Genomic DNA, 15,106 nt, shown 5'->3' with positions numbered 1-15,106 from the left:
TGAGGGCAGGAATGTTTGTAGGAGGTGTCCAGAAAGTCAATATAGAATATGATTAAAAAGGGACTTGGATGTCTTCTAATTCAACCCTTTGCCCAAGCAGGAGACATTATACCATTTTGAACAAATAGTTGTCCAATCTCTTCTTGAAAATCTCCAGTGATGGAGCCACCTACACAACCCGTTCCATTAATTAATTGTTTTCACTAACAGGAAATTTCTCCCTAGTTATAGGTTGGATCTCTCTTTAATGATCTTTCATCCATTACTTTTTGTCCTGCCCTCAGGTGCTTTGGAATATAGGTTGATCCCCTCTTCTCAGACAGCCAGTGAAATATTGGAAGGCTGCTATCATGTCGCCCTTAAGCTTTCCCTATGATAGGCTAGACATACTTAGTTCTCTTAACCTTTCATCATACGATTTAGCTTCCAGAACCCTTATCGTCTTTGTTGCTCTTCTCTGCACTCTTTCTAGGACCTCAGCATCTTTTTCATATGGTGCCAGAAATCAGAACTGGACTCAGTATTCCAAGTGTAGCCTCACCAGTACAGTATAGAGGGGTATTATTACTTCTTGCAATCTTGATTTCTATCCCTTTGTTGATTCCCTCGTAGGACTTCATTGGCAATTTTAGGAGCTGCAGGACACCTCTGCCTCATACTTAAGTGATGGTCCATCAGTGTGATCAAAGTCCATTCTGAGGGAATGTATATTTAACAGAGGGAATGTATTTTTATTTAACAGAGTTCTCTTTCAGAGGTTTGTTTTAAGCAGACTACCTATTTTACAATGTGGAATTAGAATTTTGTACTGATAATTATATCTATTACAGAAAGACACAAACAGGATTTCTTCCTGCTGCTCATAATCAAACTTTCATATCTCACTCTGAAGCAGACTAACCTACAATTGGTCTGCTGTTGATAACTACAATATTAGGCCATCAGCTGATGGGAAAAGTCCATCAATGTAAGTATAGGAAGTGAAAGTACACGAATTGTGAACTGTTCATTCTCACTTTTGTCCTTAAACTATAAAACCACAAATATTGTCACTCATCATAGAGAAAACATTTTGATGTTTTTCTGCAACTTTTCTACCTCTACAAGTAACATTTTTCACACAATATTTCAAGTGTGCTCACACCATTATTATTTTAATTCCCTGTTAATCCTCAATGTGAAACTTGTAACTGTTCAACACTCCAGTTTATGTGTTTTTACTGAGCAATTGGGAGGGGAGGCAGGGTTGTCATAATACCCACTGCTTGCATATCGAAATATAAGTTAGGTTACAATGCCCAGTGTCAAGTTAATTTTATGAAGTTCTTTATTGCTTTTTGTTTGTTTGTTTTAAATATCCAATGCTTTATTGCTAATTCCAGTTCTATTTTAAGGGTATTAGAAAGCATCAGTTCCAAAACAGATTCTTGGGAGATTCTTTTTAACCTCAAATGTCACTTGTGAAAGCTCTCCATTGATGTTTACCACCTGCGTCTTGTTCTTTTTTTAAAAATCAGCTACCAATGAACCAGAGCAGGGGTCTCCAACCTTGGCAACTTTAAGACTTGTGGACTTCAACTCCCAGAATTCCTCAGCCAGCAAAGCTCTGGGAGTTGAAGTCCACAAGTCTTAAAATTGCCAAGATTGGAGACCCCTGAACCAGAGGCTTCTTTTCCTCTGATCCCATATATGCTTAATTTACTCAAATGTCTATATAAGATTCTTCTGCACTTGGAACAATTGTAGCCCTTTGTTTCTTGTTTACTATCTTTCCTTTCCAGTAAGTTTGTTTCTACTGTTACTTCCTACTGCAATTCTTGCAGCTGAATCTGTATTTATACTGATTTGTATTTGGTTGTCAACTGTGAGTCTAAACATCACTTAAAACTTCATGCTCCTGTATATAATAATTAACAAATCCCATCATGAAACTTAACATTCTGTTTAGGCTCAGTCTTTACAAAAAAAAGTAGTGATTGTGAAGCAGTGTATATAAAATAGAAACATTGTTTGTTCTTCAGTTTATGTTAATAATTGCATTGTTACCACCAGCACTTTTAAGAGCTGGTGAACAATTCTATTATATTAAATAACAAGTTTTTATTTCTAAAAAGTCACCTAACTGCAGCCTATGGTTGCAGAAAGCTGGACATTGCGAAAGGGTAAGAAAAAGAAGATACAGTAATTAGTTTCAAGAAGGCCAAATGATTAGCATGTAAAAACTCATATAGAGAGTTTTTGGGAAAGTCGATGGAAATAGATAATGGAATAGAAGAATGCTTGGCAAGGTTGCAGGAAGATGAACAAGGGTAAACAATAGATAAAATGAATGGTGGGAACTAAAGGGGCCATTGGAATGGTCTTGAGAGAGCTAATGATTATTGCTAATTCAATAATTGCTTAATAAATAAATTTATAGAAAATTCATGAATTGTTTACTCCTATCTTGCTTTCATTGTAGCATACAACTGTTTTACCCTTTATATTAATTGAGATGCGAACGACCCATCATGAATATCCCAGCAGGACCTATGGACTGATTGCTGTGTGTACTTTTTCAGTTTGCTACATATTATGGTAAGGAATGCATTTTCACATTGTGAAATCTAATCATCGATATCTCAGTCTTGCCAAGCAGGATTTGATAAAAAGTTTCACACAGTGGTTTTTCTGATACTATATGGCTAATATTTTTAGGGACTTTCTCCCTGCCCCCTCCAATAAAACATTATTTAGGAATTTGTTCTATATCCTTCTCTTTTTCCAATCAACACATTTAAAAATAATTTTTCTATTTCTCACAAAAGTATTCAAGTAAAGATGGATGCAAGGATTTATGCAGAAGGGCACTTTACCTCAAAGCAATTGAAACATTGCCCAATTCAAGCTGGTATCTGAATTTGAAACAGAATTAAGAAACTCAAAGTTTTGATCTCCTGTATTGATTAAAATAGGAAAAGTACAAATTGTAACCTTTATATGGCTTTTCAGAAGAAATGAAATAATCAGAGAATAGATGGGGGGAAAAAACTTCTAATTTTTAAATGAGAGTATTAAGAGTGTTGCATTTTTCATCTCTGACATAATTAGATGACATATGGAGGCAAAACTGTGCCTTCTGAGGAGATTTATTGGCCAGTTTCGAGCTAATAGATGCAAATTGGGGGATTGCAAAAGGGCATCTTCATGTCTTCACAGTTTGGCTGAGGAACTTTTTGTTAATTCTTTTTGTTGCTTAACTGCTGAGGTCTGTAAATGGTGGAAGGAAGGGAGGGGAGAAAACAAACTTTCCTTGGAAGAAGGATTATCTATAGAATCAGGAAGAAGTATAAATAATATAAGATCATAATTTTGCCCCATTCTACCTAAAGCCAAATCAGTTCTGTAAGAAGTCTAATTGTTGTTGTTGCTGTTGTTAGTTGCGAAGTCATGTCCGACCCATCATGACCCCATGGACAACGTTCCTCCAGGCCTTCTTATCCTCTACCATCCTCTGGCGTCCATTTAAGCTCATGCCTACTGCTTTGGTGACTCCATCCAGCCACCTCATTCTCTGTCATCCCTTTCTTCTTTTGCCCTCAATCTTTCCCAGCATTAAGCTCTTCTCCAGTGAGTCCTTCCTTCTCATTAGGTGGCCAAAATATTTGAGTTCCATCTTCAGGATCTGGCCTTCTAAAGAGCAGTCAGGGTTGATCTCCTCTAGGACTGACTGGTGTGATCATCTTGCAGTTCAAGGGACTTGCAGGAGTTTTCTCCAGCGCCATAGTTCAAAGTCTAATATGCCCTCCTAGTTCCAGGGCTATAATCTTTACTTTCAGATTCTGAAACAATAATATTTCAGGATGTGGGTTTTGTTGCCACATTTTTGGGCCTTATTTGCCAAAAAGCATTTCTTTTTTAGGCCAAGACTATTTTCAGGGAATAATCCAGGTTTCTTGAATATCTGAAAACAATTTGCAGTGTTAGCATGTCTGTAAATGTTGTTAGTCTATAAGCAAACATTGAAATCGCTATGATTTCTAACTCTTTTACAAAGAAACAAGAATTTCATTTTGTGTTCCCATATTAAAAGTGAAATATGTGCATTTAAATTCTTTATTTTTCCTTTTTCCCCTTTGCTTACCTTGACTAGAAATTCAGACCATTTCTTTTTTCCCCCCAGGCATATTCAGTATTAAATTGCCTGTTATTTTATAAGACCGGAAAATGGTAGGGACTCAACCAAATGGCTACAGCATGGGACTCTAAAATGAATTTTAATGCATGTTCCCTTCTGCTTATCTAATAATAAGCAGTACAACAATTGTACTGTTGAAGGCATTCATTAGAGTTAATAACAAATAATCTTGTATGGAAGCTTTATGCCTAAGGTTGATCAAGCCATTATTGTGTAGTATTGAGTTAGCATGCATTCAAAGAGGAAAAAACTCCACAACAGAGGCCATCAGGTAAATGTTTCCATGACAGCAGCACTACTTTTTGCAATTCCCTACATAGACATTGCAAGAATACTGCTAATGCCACTCTTCCAAAGAAGAGAAAGATAGCGAGACTAATTGTATACAGCAGATCTTAGCTAACTGGCTAATCATAGATAGTTCTGTCTTTATATTTGATGTAGAATTTAAATCAATTATTTTTTCATTGTTAATATGATCTTTCACTTATTTGTAATGTTGCTTTGAGGGCAAAAGTGACAATTTATTCAAAGTCATAGATTACAGGGTTCAAAGACTCTAGGATTAATCCTGTACTGCTTCCAGCTGGAAATCTATTCCAAATTCGGCTGAGAAATTGTTCATACAGACAATGTTAATTGGAAAATAAGATTACTATATCTTAAAGAAGTGTTCCAACAATGAATTTGACCCCCCCCATTATCCTTCATCCCTTCAAAATGACTGCTATTAATCAGAATATTCACATACAAAGCTTCTGCAGTAAAACTTAACAAATTGGTAAGTATCAATTTCTGCTATTTGAATTAGAACATCTAAGAGAAAAGATGTGATTTCTCTTGATAACAGCACAATTAAAGGGGTGAGAAATTTTCTACTGATTTCAATAATGCTTTTTCAAAAATATGCTTAGCAAATCTATCTTGATTTATTAGGGAGTAATGAAGCAGATGGAAACATTTAAAGAGTTTTTCATACAAAGCATTTTGGGACACACTGCACTTATTCCCCCCATCCCCAAGCCCAATATTTAAGGAATATAGTTTCACTTTAAATTTGGTCAGGCTAACTGTTCACTTATATCTGTATTGTCTAATCCAAAAGTTGTGAATGTGCAATTCCAAACTTGTTTTTTAAACAACAGAGCTACCCTGACCAATTGCAAACTGATGTGTAGTCTAAACTACAATAAAAATAGGTCACTCTATGCAGGTTCGGGCTGGTTTCCTGGTTTATTTTCTCATTATGAACTTTTTGTAAACTGATTCTGTTACACAAAAGAGAGGATCAGGCAGGGGGGAAAAAGACAAAAGGTTATGGGTGGTGGTGCAGTTGTTTCAGGATAACTCTGCCCACAGCCAGGAGTTTGATCCTGACTGGCTGAAGGTTGACTCAACCTTTCATCTTTCCGAGGTCAGTAAAATGAAGATCCAGATTGTTGGGGGCAATATAATGACAGTGTAAACTGCTCAGAGAGTGCTGTAAAGCATTATGGAGCAGTATATAAGTCTAAGTGTTATTCCTAGTTTTTTTCTGTATGCAGCAGCTGCCAAAAAAGCCAACATAGTTCTAGGCTACATAAACAGAGGGATAGAATCAAGATCACATGAAGTGTTAATACCACTTTATAATGCCTTGGTAAGGCCACACTTGGAATACTGCATTCAGTTTTGGTCACCACGATGTAGAAAAGATGTGGAGACTCTAGAAGGGGTGCAAAGAAGAGAAACAAAGATGATTAGGGGACTGGAGACTAAAACATGAAGAACGGTTGCAGGAACTGGGTATGTCTAGTTTAATGAAAAGAAGGACTAGGGGAGACATGATAGCAGTGTTCCAATATCTCAGGGGGTGCCACAAAGAAGAGGGAGTCAAACTATTCTCCAAGGCACCTGAGTGTAGAACAAGAAGCAATGGGTGGAAACTAATCAAGAAGAGAAGCAACTTAGAACTGAGGAGAAATTTCCTGACAGTTAGAACAATTAATCAGTGGAACAGCTTATCTCCAGAAGTTGTGACTGCTACAACATTGGAAGTCTTTAAGAAGATGTTGGATAGCCATTTATCTGAAACGGTATAGGGTTTCCTGCCTAGGTAGGGCTTTGGACTAGAAGACCTCCCAAGGTCCCTCCAATTCTGCTATTGTAAAGATTGTATAGAATCTACTATATCTATCTATCTATCTATCATCTATCTATCTATCTATCTATCTATCTATCTATCTATCTATCTATCTATCTATCTATCTTGTTTTAGTTGCTTGAGCTTTCATTATGGCTTCCTAACTTTTTTCAGGAAAGAAGTAAAGATTGCTTATTGAAATTTTAATGAGCTTATGTAAATAGTTTCAGTCCTTCCTGTTGAATGAAGCATGGACAGAAAGAAACCGAGACCACCGATCTGTGCAGTGCTTTGGCTTCAAAGGCAAAAATAGGTTTTGGAGCCTGAGGGAAGTCACACATAATGCTTGCAATCTCTGAAATCAGATAGCTTTTCTCAGAGCTCAGTGCTGAGAAAAAAAATGCAGCTGCTTTATGGAATTACAGACAGGTGTTACACAAGCACCCACACACACATTTTGGGCTTCAAATTTGAACATATCAGTGTTGCTGATGCTTGATATAGACAAAAACTTTGAAAACGCAGTCAGCCTTACCAGATTATCAAGAACCAACTCCCCGGGAAGGCTAAAACTACTTTTATTGAGATTGGCTATAAACAGAATTTTTGAATCTAATTGTGCTGTTTCTCTTCCTCTTTTTATACTGCAGTGTATTAGAGAGGTGTCTGGGCCATATATTTTGATTGTGTACTTAACTTATGTTCTTCTCCTTGCTGTTTTGGTAATGAATCAGACTTATATCTGTTGAAATTATCTTCCTTGCTTTCTACAGATATCTCACTTTTTGTTGCCTTTTATTGTAAGTAATGTTAAATATGTTATTTGGAAATCAAATAGTATCACAGTTGATGCATAGAGTGAGTTAGGTCTATAGGTCCTTCTGTGAATGGAAAGAACCGTTGTTCCTACTTGTGATAGGAGCTGTGAAGGCTGTAATTCTATACTAATTTAATTGGGAATAAACCCCATTGTGTGGATTGTTTCTGAGCAAGCATGCATTGGATTGAGCCCTTAGGAAAACAAGTGAATTATTTATTGTGTTTTTAACTGAATACTTCATTATTAATAGTATTTTCGGTATGTGTTTTTTCTTAGGGTCTGTTGGATATATCATGTGACTGGGGTTTGGGTATATCCTCTCCTGGATTTCCTTGGTTCAACTGCTAAAATTATCTTTTTTGCCACTGTAACGGTAGTAATAAACAGCTTTTACTTGCTGGGTGAAATACTAAACAACTGCATATGGGATACACAAAAATGTGAGTATCGGATTGAGAAACTTTTTTGAATACAAAATCATACTTTAGTTACTTTTATTATATGTCATACTTTTAATATTGAAATAGTTTTACAAAGTAACTCCATTATTTCTTTAAATGTAAATATGATCATTATTTCACATATTATTACAAACATGATTGGACAGAAAATGAGGTAATTAATGCTAGCTTGTAGCTAAAAACATCTGCCTGATTAGCTTTTTTTGTTGATTTCTTATCTGATTCTGGCTGTATTCATAGAAATACTAAATCTAAATTATTGAATTAACCTTTTTGCTGGGTTTGATCAATACTCAACCAGATCCCCTGGATTTATATAATATAACAAAGTCATGCTCACCCCACCCCATCCATAAAATAAAATAGGAGTAGGATGTATGAAGTCATTTAAGCATGTTCTGAAGATTTCAAAAGCAAATATAAACATTGATTTATTTTGGTTGATTGTAATTATAAAAGAGGTAGTAACATCTCTCAGTAGGTGGCAGAATCTTTCTGGGCTTAAGAAGGTAAACATGATTGATAGAAAACTTCCATGAAGTAGCAGGGAATAATTTGTCTAAGTATGCAAGAGGAAGAGAAGAGCAAACAACATTGCTATTGTTGCAAATAAAACTACATGAATGTGCTCATGAATACACTCAGTTAAGCAGTATTCTAATTGCATCAGTGAAAAGACTGCTTAACTGTATTAACTTTGTATTAACTGTGTTAACTTTGGGGACTGATGTAAAATATTTGGAAAATATTCATCAATATCTTCTTGCAGATCACACAGAAAGAGGGTTCAGAAATATACATGTCAGATAGTGTTTTAAATAGTGTGCAGTTCCTAACTTATCTTAAAATAATGTACATGCCAGATGTAGGAAACAAGATGACAAAAATAAGAATTCCACAAATGGAAATTCTTAATCTGAACCTTTAAAAAAAAAATTATGTTTAAATACCAGAACAGAATAAATTACAGTTGATTTCTCTAAAATAAACCACTAACGTGAGCAAAATAAAAAATAAAATTGTCTTATTCTCCAGGCCAGATTTGATTCACAAGCCTGGATGCTAGGATTTTGAACACTGGATCCATCAGCAATGAAATATTTTTCAACAAAGCTTAGATGACCGTTTTATAAAAAGCAAATAAAATTGTGGATATTTAAACCACTCGGTGGAAAATATTCTTCCAGCAGCAAAGGAAACAGAAGACTAGAAATTGGCACAACCGTAGTAGCCAAATCTAAACTGTGTTCTTAGAGCCATGCTGTTGTTTGTTTTCTTAAACCTTTGACTGCAATTTGATTGTTTTGAATTTGTCAACAATACGCAGCTCACTGTATTTAAACTATTGGTTTTAACCAACCTCAATTGTTTTCTTATTATGTATTTCATTACTATCAGATTCCCTTGCATGCCTGCTATAATCAAAACCAGAATATGAACATCTTTAAAAAGAGTCCATAGTTACTTAGAATTTTAAGGTAGCCAGCTTTCCACACCTAGCAATTAAAAGGGTAAAGAAATGGTCACATTTCCTTGCATATTATGGTATAACAATGGCAGCCTCCAGATCAGTGGTTCAACCTGTGTTTTGGGACCCCTTTGAGGGTCGAACAACCCTTTCACAGGGGTCGCCTAAGACCATGAAAAAACACATATTTTCGATGGTCTTAGGAATTTTATGGTTGGGGGTCACCACAACATGTGGAACTGCATTAAAGGGTTGCGGCATTGGGAAGGTTGAGAACCACTGCTCTAGATGATCATTTTTATAATTATTGGGATTTTTCAACTCAATAAAATTACACAAAAAAAATAAAAAGAAAGAATAGCAGTATTAAAATGAATTAGGCTTAATACTATAGCTGTATTTCCATACATATTTATTTCAGAGAAAGCCTCCTGAATAAACATTTTAGAGTTAGCAAGAAGCCTTGATATGGAAAACTATTCGGATCAAGGAACTATTTGATGGATGTTTACTTGCAGATAAAAGTATATTGTAATATTCTAACTTAAAAGAATAGCAGAAAATGTAACTTAACTTTTGTTAATGATAATAATGTACATAGTAAAATATAAAGATATATTTTTATAAGATATAAGAACGTTCCTTTTTTTACTTTTTAGAAAAATACATTGTTAATTTTTAAAATATGAATAAAATATAGCTTTATCACAAACAAACCATTCCAAGTCTTATCGTTGTACCTCAAAATGTTTCCAAGGGATGCAGGTTAATATATGAAATAAAATCAATAAAAATATTTGGTTGGAACTTTGTATTTTGTTAACATTCAAAAATAAGTGTCTTGGTAGGTACTTTTTCAGATCAACAATTTGATTTGATAAAGTGAGCTGTAAAAAACTTCTGCCTTTAATAAAATATGTTACTCTAAATGAACTATCAGACACCTCCTGATTTTTCTTTACCATAGACCAGAAGTGTCAAACTAAAGGCATGAATGCTCCCCCCCCCAGCTCTGTTTTCAGTGCCAGAGGGTTGCAGGAGACTGTCACAGCTGAAAACAGAGCTTGCAAGGGCTACTCGTGGTCCTCCTGAGCTCCATTTTCACTGCCAGATGGTTGTAGGAGGCTGTGGCAGCCAGAAACATAGCTCAGGAGCCCATTTTCACTGGCAGACCACTCAGGCCACCACAAGTGCCCCCAACACAAGTGACATCAAAGTGGCTATGCCCACCCTAGCTACGGCCACCCAGGAACCCCAAGGTCAAACACAACCCCAATGCGGCCCTCAATGAAATTGAGTTTGACACCCCTGCGATAGACTAACATAGCTCTCCTCATCTATTGGGAAGACCAGTAAATTAAAACTATTTATGCAGAAGAAAAATAACAATATTCATTTTCTTGTTTACACAAGCATTTCACAAAAGCTGTTTTTGTTGTTGTTGTGATCAGGTATAGAAGAAGGAAAAGGAAAACCTAAATCAGACTGAACACAGGATAAAAGAAGAAAATAGAAGACCTGCTGTTATATGAACGGCATCTCATAACATCAAAAGAAATTTCAGAGGCTATTTATGTTAACAGTACATTCAAAATACTTTGTTTTTTTAAACGGGATGTTAATTTTATAATCTTGATAGCTGTGCTACAACATTTGGATAAATTGGGAAATGGTTATACCTCATATGCTGAATATGACATTATTTATACAGAAAGAGAAGGTGTGTGTGTATGTCTTTCGGGCAATTACATTAAGAATTAAGAAAGATCTATTTTGTCTTAGATTTGGAAACATTAGAAAAGTCAAATTTGAATCATTTGGGTTAATTCAAAAAGCTGCATCTGTGAAAGGATAGATAAGTCCCTTTGAGGAGTACGTCCAGTTCTTAGCGGACAAAGTTGCTCGGTTTCGGTCGGAGTTGGACTCCGATTCTGCAGATCCAGTCGAGGCACAGGGGGATAATCTGGTTGACCATCGCTGGGTTGAGTTTCAGGATGTTGCCCCAGGGGACGTGGACAAGGCCACGAGAGCTGTGAGTGCTTCCACTTGTGTACTGGACCCGTGCCCTTCCTGGCTGGTTGCTAACAGCAGGGAGGTGACACAGGGCTGGATCCAGGCGGTTGTTACCGCCTCGCTTCGGGAGGGGGTCTTCCCCCCCGCACTCAAAGTGGCGGTGGTGAGGCCCCTCCTGAAGAAACCATCTCTGGATCCAGCCGTTCTTAACAATTATCGTCCAGTCTCCAACCTCCCCTTTGTGGGGAAGGTTGTTGAGAAGGTGGTGGCCTTTCAGCTCCAGCGGTCCTTGGAGGAAGCTACTATCTTGACCCATTCCAGTCCGGCTTCAGGCCTGGCTACAGCACAGAAACCGCTTTGGTCGCATTGACCGATGTTCTCTGGAGAGCCAGGGACGGAGGCCACGCCTCCATTCTGGTTCTCCTTGACCTCTCAGCGGCTTTCGATACCATCGACCATGGTATCCTTCTGCGACGACTGCGGGAGGTGGGGGTGGGAGGCACCATTTTGCGGTGGTTCTCCTCTTACCTCTCGGACAGATCGCAGTCGGTGTTAGTTGGAGGGCAGAGATCGACCCCTAGGCCCCTAACATATGGGGTGCCGCAGGGTTCGGTCCTGTCCCCCTTACTTTTCAACATCTACATGAAACCACTGGGCGAGATCATTCGGCGGCACGGGATAAAATACCATCAATATGCGGACGATACTCAGTTGTATCTGTCCGCCCCGTGCCAACTCAATGAAGCGGTGGACGTGATGAACCAGGGACTAGAAGCCGTTAGGGACTGGATGAGGGTCAACAAACTCGTGCTCAACCCAGATAAGACCGAGTGGCTGTTGTGTTTCCCTCCCGCCAATTTGGCAGGTATTCCATCTCTCAGGCTGGGGGGGTCAAACACTACACCTCTCAGACAGGGTCCGCAACTTGGGAGTCCTCCTGGACCCACAGCTGACTTTTGAACACCATTTATCAGCTGTGACCAGGGGGGCATTTGCCCAGGTTCGCCTGGTGCACCAGTTGCGCCCCTACCTGAATCGGGAGGCTCTCACAACAGTCACTCGTGCCCTTGTGACCTCTAGACTGGAATACTGCAACGTGCTCTACATGGGGCTGCCCTTGAGGAGTATTCGGCGACTTCAGCTAGTCCAGAATGCAGCCGCGCGAGCGATTGTGGGTGCACCTCGCTTCACCCACATAACACCTATCCTCCGCGAGCTGCACTGGCTACCTGTCGATCTCCGGATACGCTTCAAGGTGCTACTTGTCACTCATAAAGCCCTCCATGGTAGTGGATCTGGGTACTTGAGAGACCGCCTACTGCCAATTACCTCCACACGACCCATTCGATCTCACCGATTGGGCCTCCTCCAGGTTCCATCTGCGGGTCAATGCCGACTGGCGACCACGCGGAGGAGGGCCTTCTCGGTGGCAGCTCCGACCCTATGGAACGATCTCCCCGTGGAGATTCGCACCCTCACCACTCTCCAGACCTTCCACACAGCCATTAGAATCTGGCTATCCCGCCAGGCCTGGGGCTAAGATTGCACCCTCCCGAATGGTATGAATGTTGTGTTTTCTTTTAATTATGTGTTGTCGTATATGTAAAAGTCTGTTTCCCTTTTCCCTTTCGGATGTGAGCCGCCCTGAGTCCCCCCAGGGAAAAGGGCGGCATACAAATAAACTTCTGAATCTGACTCTGAATCTGAACAAATTCAGGAGGTTTACAATTACATTTGTAATTGAAACACATGCATATTATTTCTTGCATATTAATAAAGAACACATTCCCTTCTCCCGTTAGCTAATGGCCAAATGTTTCTCTCTATTTGGGTTTTTATAGACAACGTCAGGTATCTTGATGAGCTTCCACCCTATTAAGAAATGACGAAGTTCATTCTCATGAGCCTTTTTCTTTTCATTAAAAATTTTCCTAAATGAAAAATAACTCATGGGATACTGCTATGTAATAGTTATTTATATTGGCTTATAATCCATATTACACAAAGAAAACTGGAATGGAGATGCATCTAATGGGAACAACTGAGTACTGGTTCTGATGCCCAAATGATTCAGAATGACAGAGAGCGTATTGAACATGCAGTGTGAGAAGTGAACAATACAGTACACAACTTTTGGGAGGCCTGCTGTAAGATCCCAGGAGAAAAGCAGGTAACTTTTATAGTGTTGTACACTAGAGAATCGGTTGAAATGTTCCAATCGTGCCAGAAGTATTGTTCTTGAAATAGACTGCTCTAACTGCATGCTGATTCAAATTAGTATTAATAACTTCACAAATGTAAAACAGACAGCTTCCAACATACAAGCAGCATGTGTGTGTGTGTGTATTAACGTTTGAATGTAATGTTTGAAAGTACAGGTAGTCCTCAACAACAGTTCATGTATTGATGTTCAAAGTTTCAATGGCACTGAAAAAAGTGACTTATGAGCCTTTTTCACACTTACAACTGTTGCAGCATCCTGATCACATGGTCAAAATTCAGATACTTGCAACTGGCTCATATTTATGACGGTTGCAGTATCCCAAGGTCATGCAATCCCCTTTTGCATGACCTTCTGACAAGCAAAATCAGCGGGAAGGCCAGATTCACTTAACAACCTTGTTACTAACTTAACAACTGCAGTGATTCATTTAACAACTGTGGCAAGAAAGGTCATAAAATGGATCAAAATTCACTTAACATCTGTCACTTAGCAATATAAATTTTGGACACGATTGTGGTCATAAGTCATGGGCTAGCTGTATATGTGTTTTACTTGCCAAAGAAATTTTGTGGAAAATTCTGATGAGACCAATACAATTTGGTGTGACAATAGTGAGAAAAGCGGTGGCAACTCTGATAAATGATCACATTTGCCAACAGAACTATTACAGTATAATGATTTTTCATTTAAGGGCATCCCCCTGAAAAGATCCTAATAAATCATTGGTATGATTCGCCTAGTCCTTTTGAGCTAGAAAAATATTTAGCAATAGTAGATCTAAACAGAGTGGACTAGAAGAGAACTAATAAAGTACTGAAACATAACATCCTGAAATAATAGGAAATAGCCAGAAAGGGCAACTTTGAAATACATGTTTTTAAAGACAAAAATGAGGGAAGAAGCAGGTAACACTCAACAAGATGGAAGAACATCTTGTGTACCAAAATGAAGAGATGGTACAGTTAACAGAAAAGCTTTAAAATGAGGAGTAACCAAATATACACCATAGTACAGTTTTTCCCATATAACTAAGGAATTTATGATGTAATCCTACTTATGTCCAAGTGAGAGATCGGAATGCTGTAATGGGACTTGTTCCTTGGTAAGTGGCTTATGACTGCATTTACTATTTGCAACAACGGTTAAAAGAGCTCAGTTGAATCACTTATCGTTTATCAGGAAATATTTGCTGTAAATTGAGGGTATTTAAACACTTCACTGGTACAATGTAAATTAAGGTTTTATTGCCAACAATGTAAATTTAACTTGATAAAAAATAAATGCCTGCAGTTTTGTTAATAGTACTCAAGCATGTTCATATGGCAAGGCTTACATAACTCATTTTTTTTTGCTGCTGGGACTTTAAGTCTGTATTTCTCATTCTCATTGTTTTATTCATTAACTAAGTGTATCCTCTGAGTTCTTGTAGCAACATCACTTCTTTCTTCCTACTTCTTGTTTCCAAGGAAGTGACTGATGTCTAGTAACTACAATGTGAATTCTTATTATTCGCCTGAAGTCTCATGTTTATTTTGCTGACAAGAGTAATGTGAGGAGAGGTCCTTAAAGTGCCACAGCTGACCAAAGGATGTACAAATTGCCAGTTACAAGTACCACCATCTAATAAGTGAATGGGGTGGCCATCAGTGCCCCCCTCTTTAACAAAAGACCAGATTACAGGTATTATCTTGGTAAATTTAATAGCAAATCACCTTGGAACATTTTAAGTATTAAGATTACAAAAAAGCTTGTACAAAGTAAAGAATTATGAATGAACTGGATATAAATTTCAATAGATATATTTTTGTTTATAAACTGGAC

General features: G+C 37.9%; 1 protein-coding gene across 1 annotated transcript in view; it reads left to right on the top strand.

Moving 5' to 3' along the window:
- AIG1 (androgen induced 1) overlaps positions 1 to 14,790 on the top strand; it is an 85,036-nt gene extending 70,246 nt beyond the window's left edge. Inside the window, exons 4-6 of the mRNA XM_014061562.2 lie at positions 2,462 to 2,577; positions 7,396 to 7,559; positions 10,500 to 14,790. Coding sequence (XP_013917037.2) covers positions 2,462 to 2,577; positions 7,396 to 7,559; positions 10,500 to 10,537 — 318 coding nt within the window. The 3' untranslated portion in view covers positions 10,538 to 14,790. The remainder of the gene's footprint in view (positions 1 to 2,461; positions 2,578 to 7,395; positions 7,560 to 10,499) is intronic.
- The last annotated feature ends 316 nt before the right edge of the window (positions 14,791 to 15,106 follow it).

The sequence above is a fragment of the Thamnophis sirtalis genome, unplaced genomic scaffold (assembly GCF_051295495.1).
Source record: "Thamnophis sirtalis isolate CommonGarterSnake01/CBP01778 unplaced genomic scaffold, rThaSir2_p1.2 scaffold_6, whole genome shotgun sequence".
Taxonomy (NCBI): domain Eukaryota; kingdom Metazoa; phylum Chordata; class Lepidosauria; order Squamata; family Natricidae; genus Thamnophis; species Thamnophis sirtalis.
Note: the sequence above shows the minus strand (reverse complement) of the source record. Positions and strands in the feature narration are given on the sequence as shown.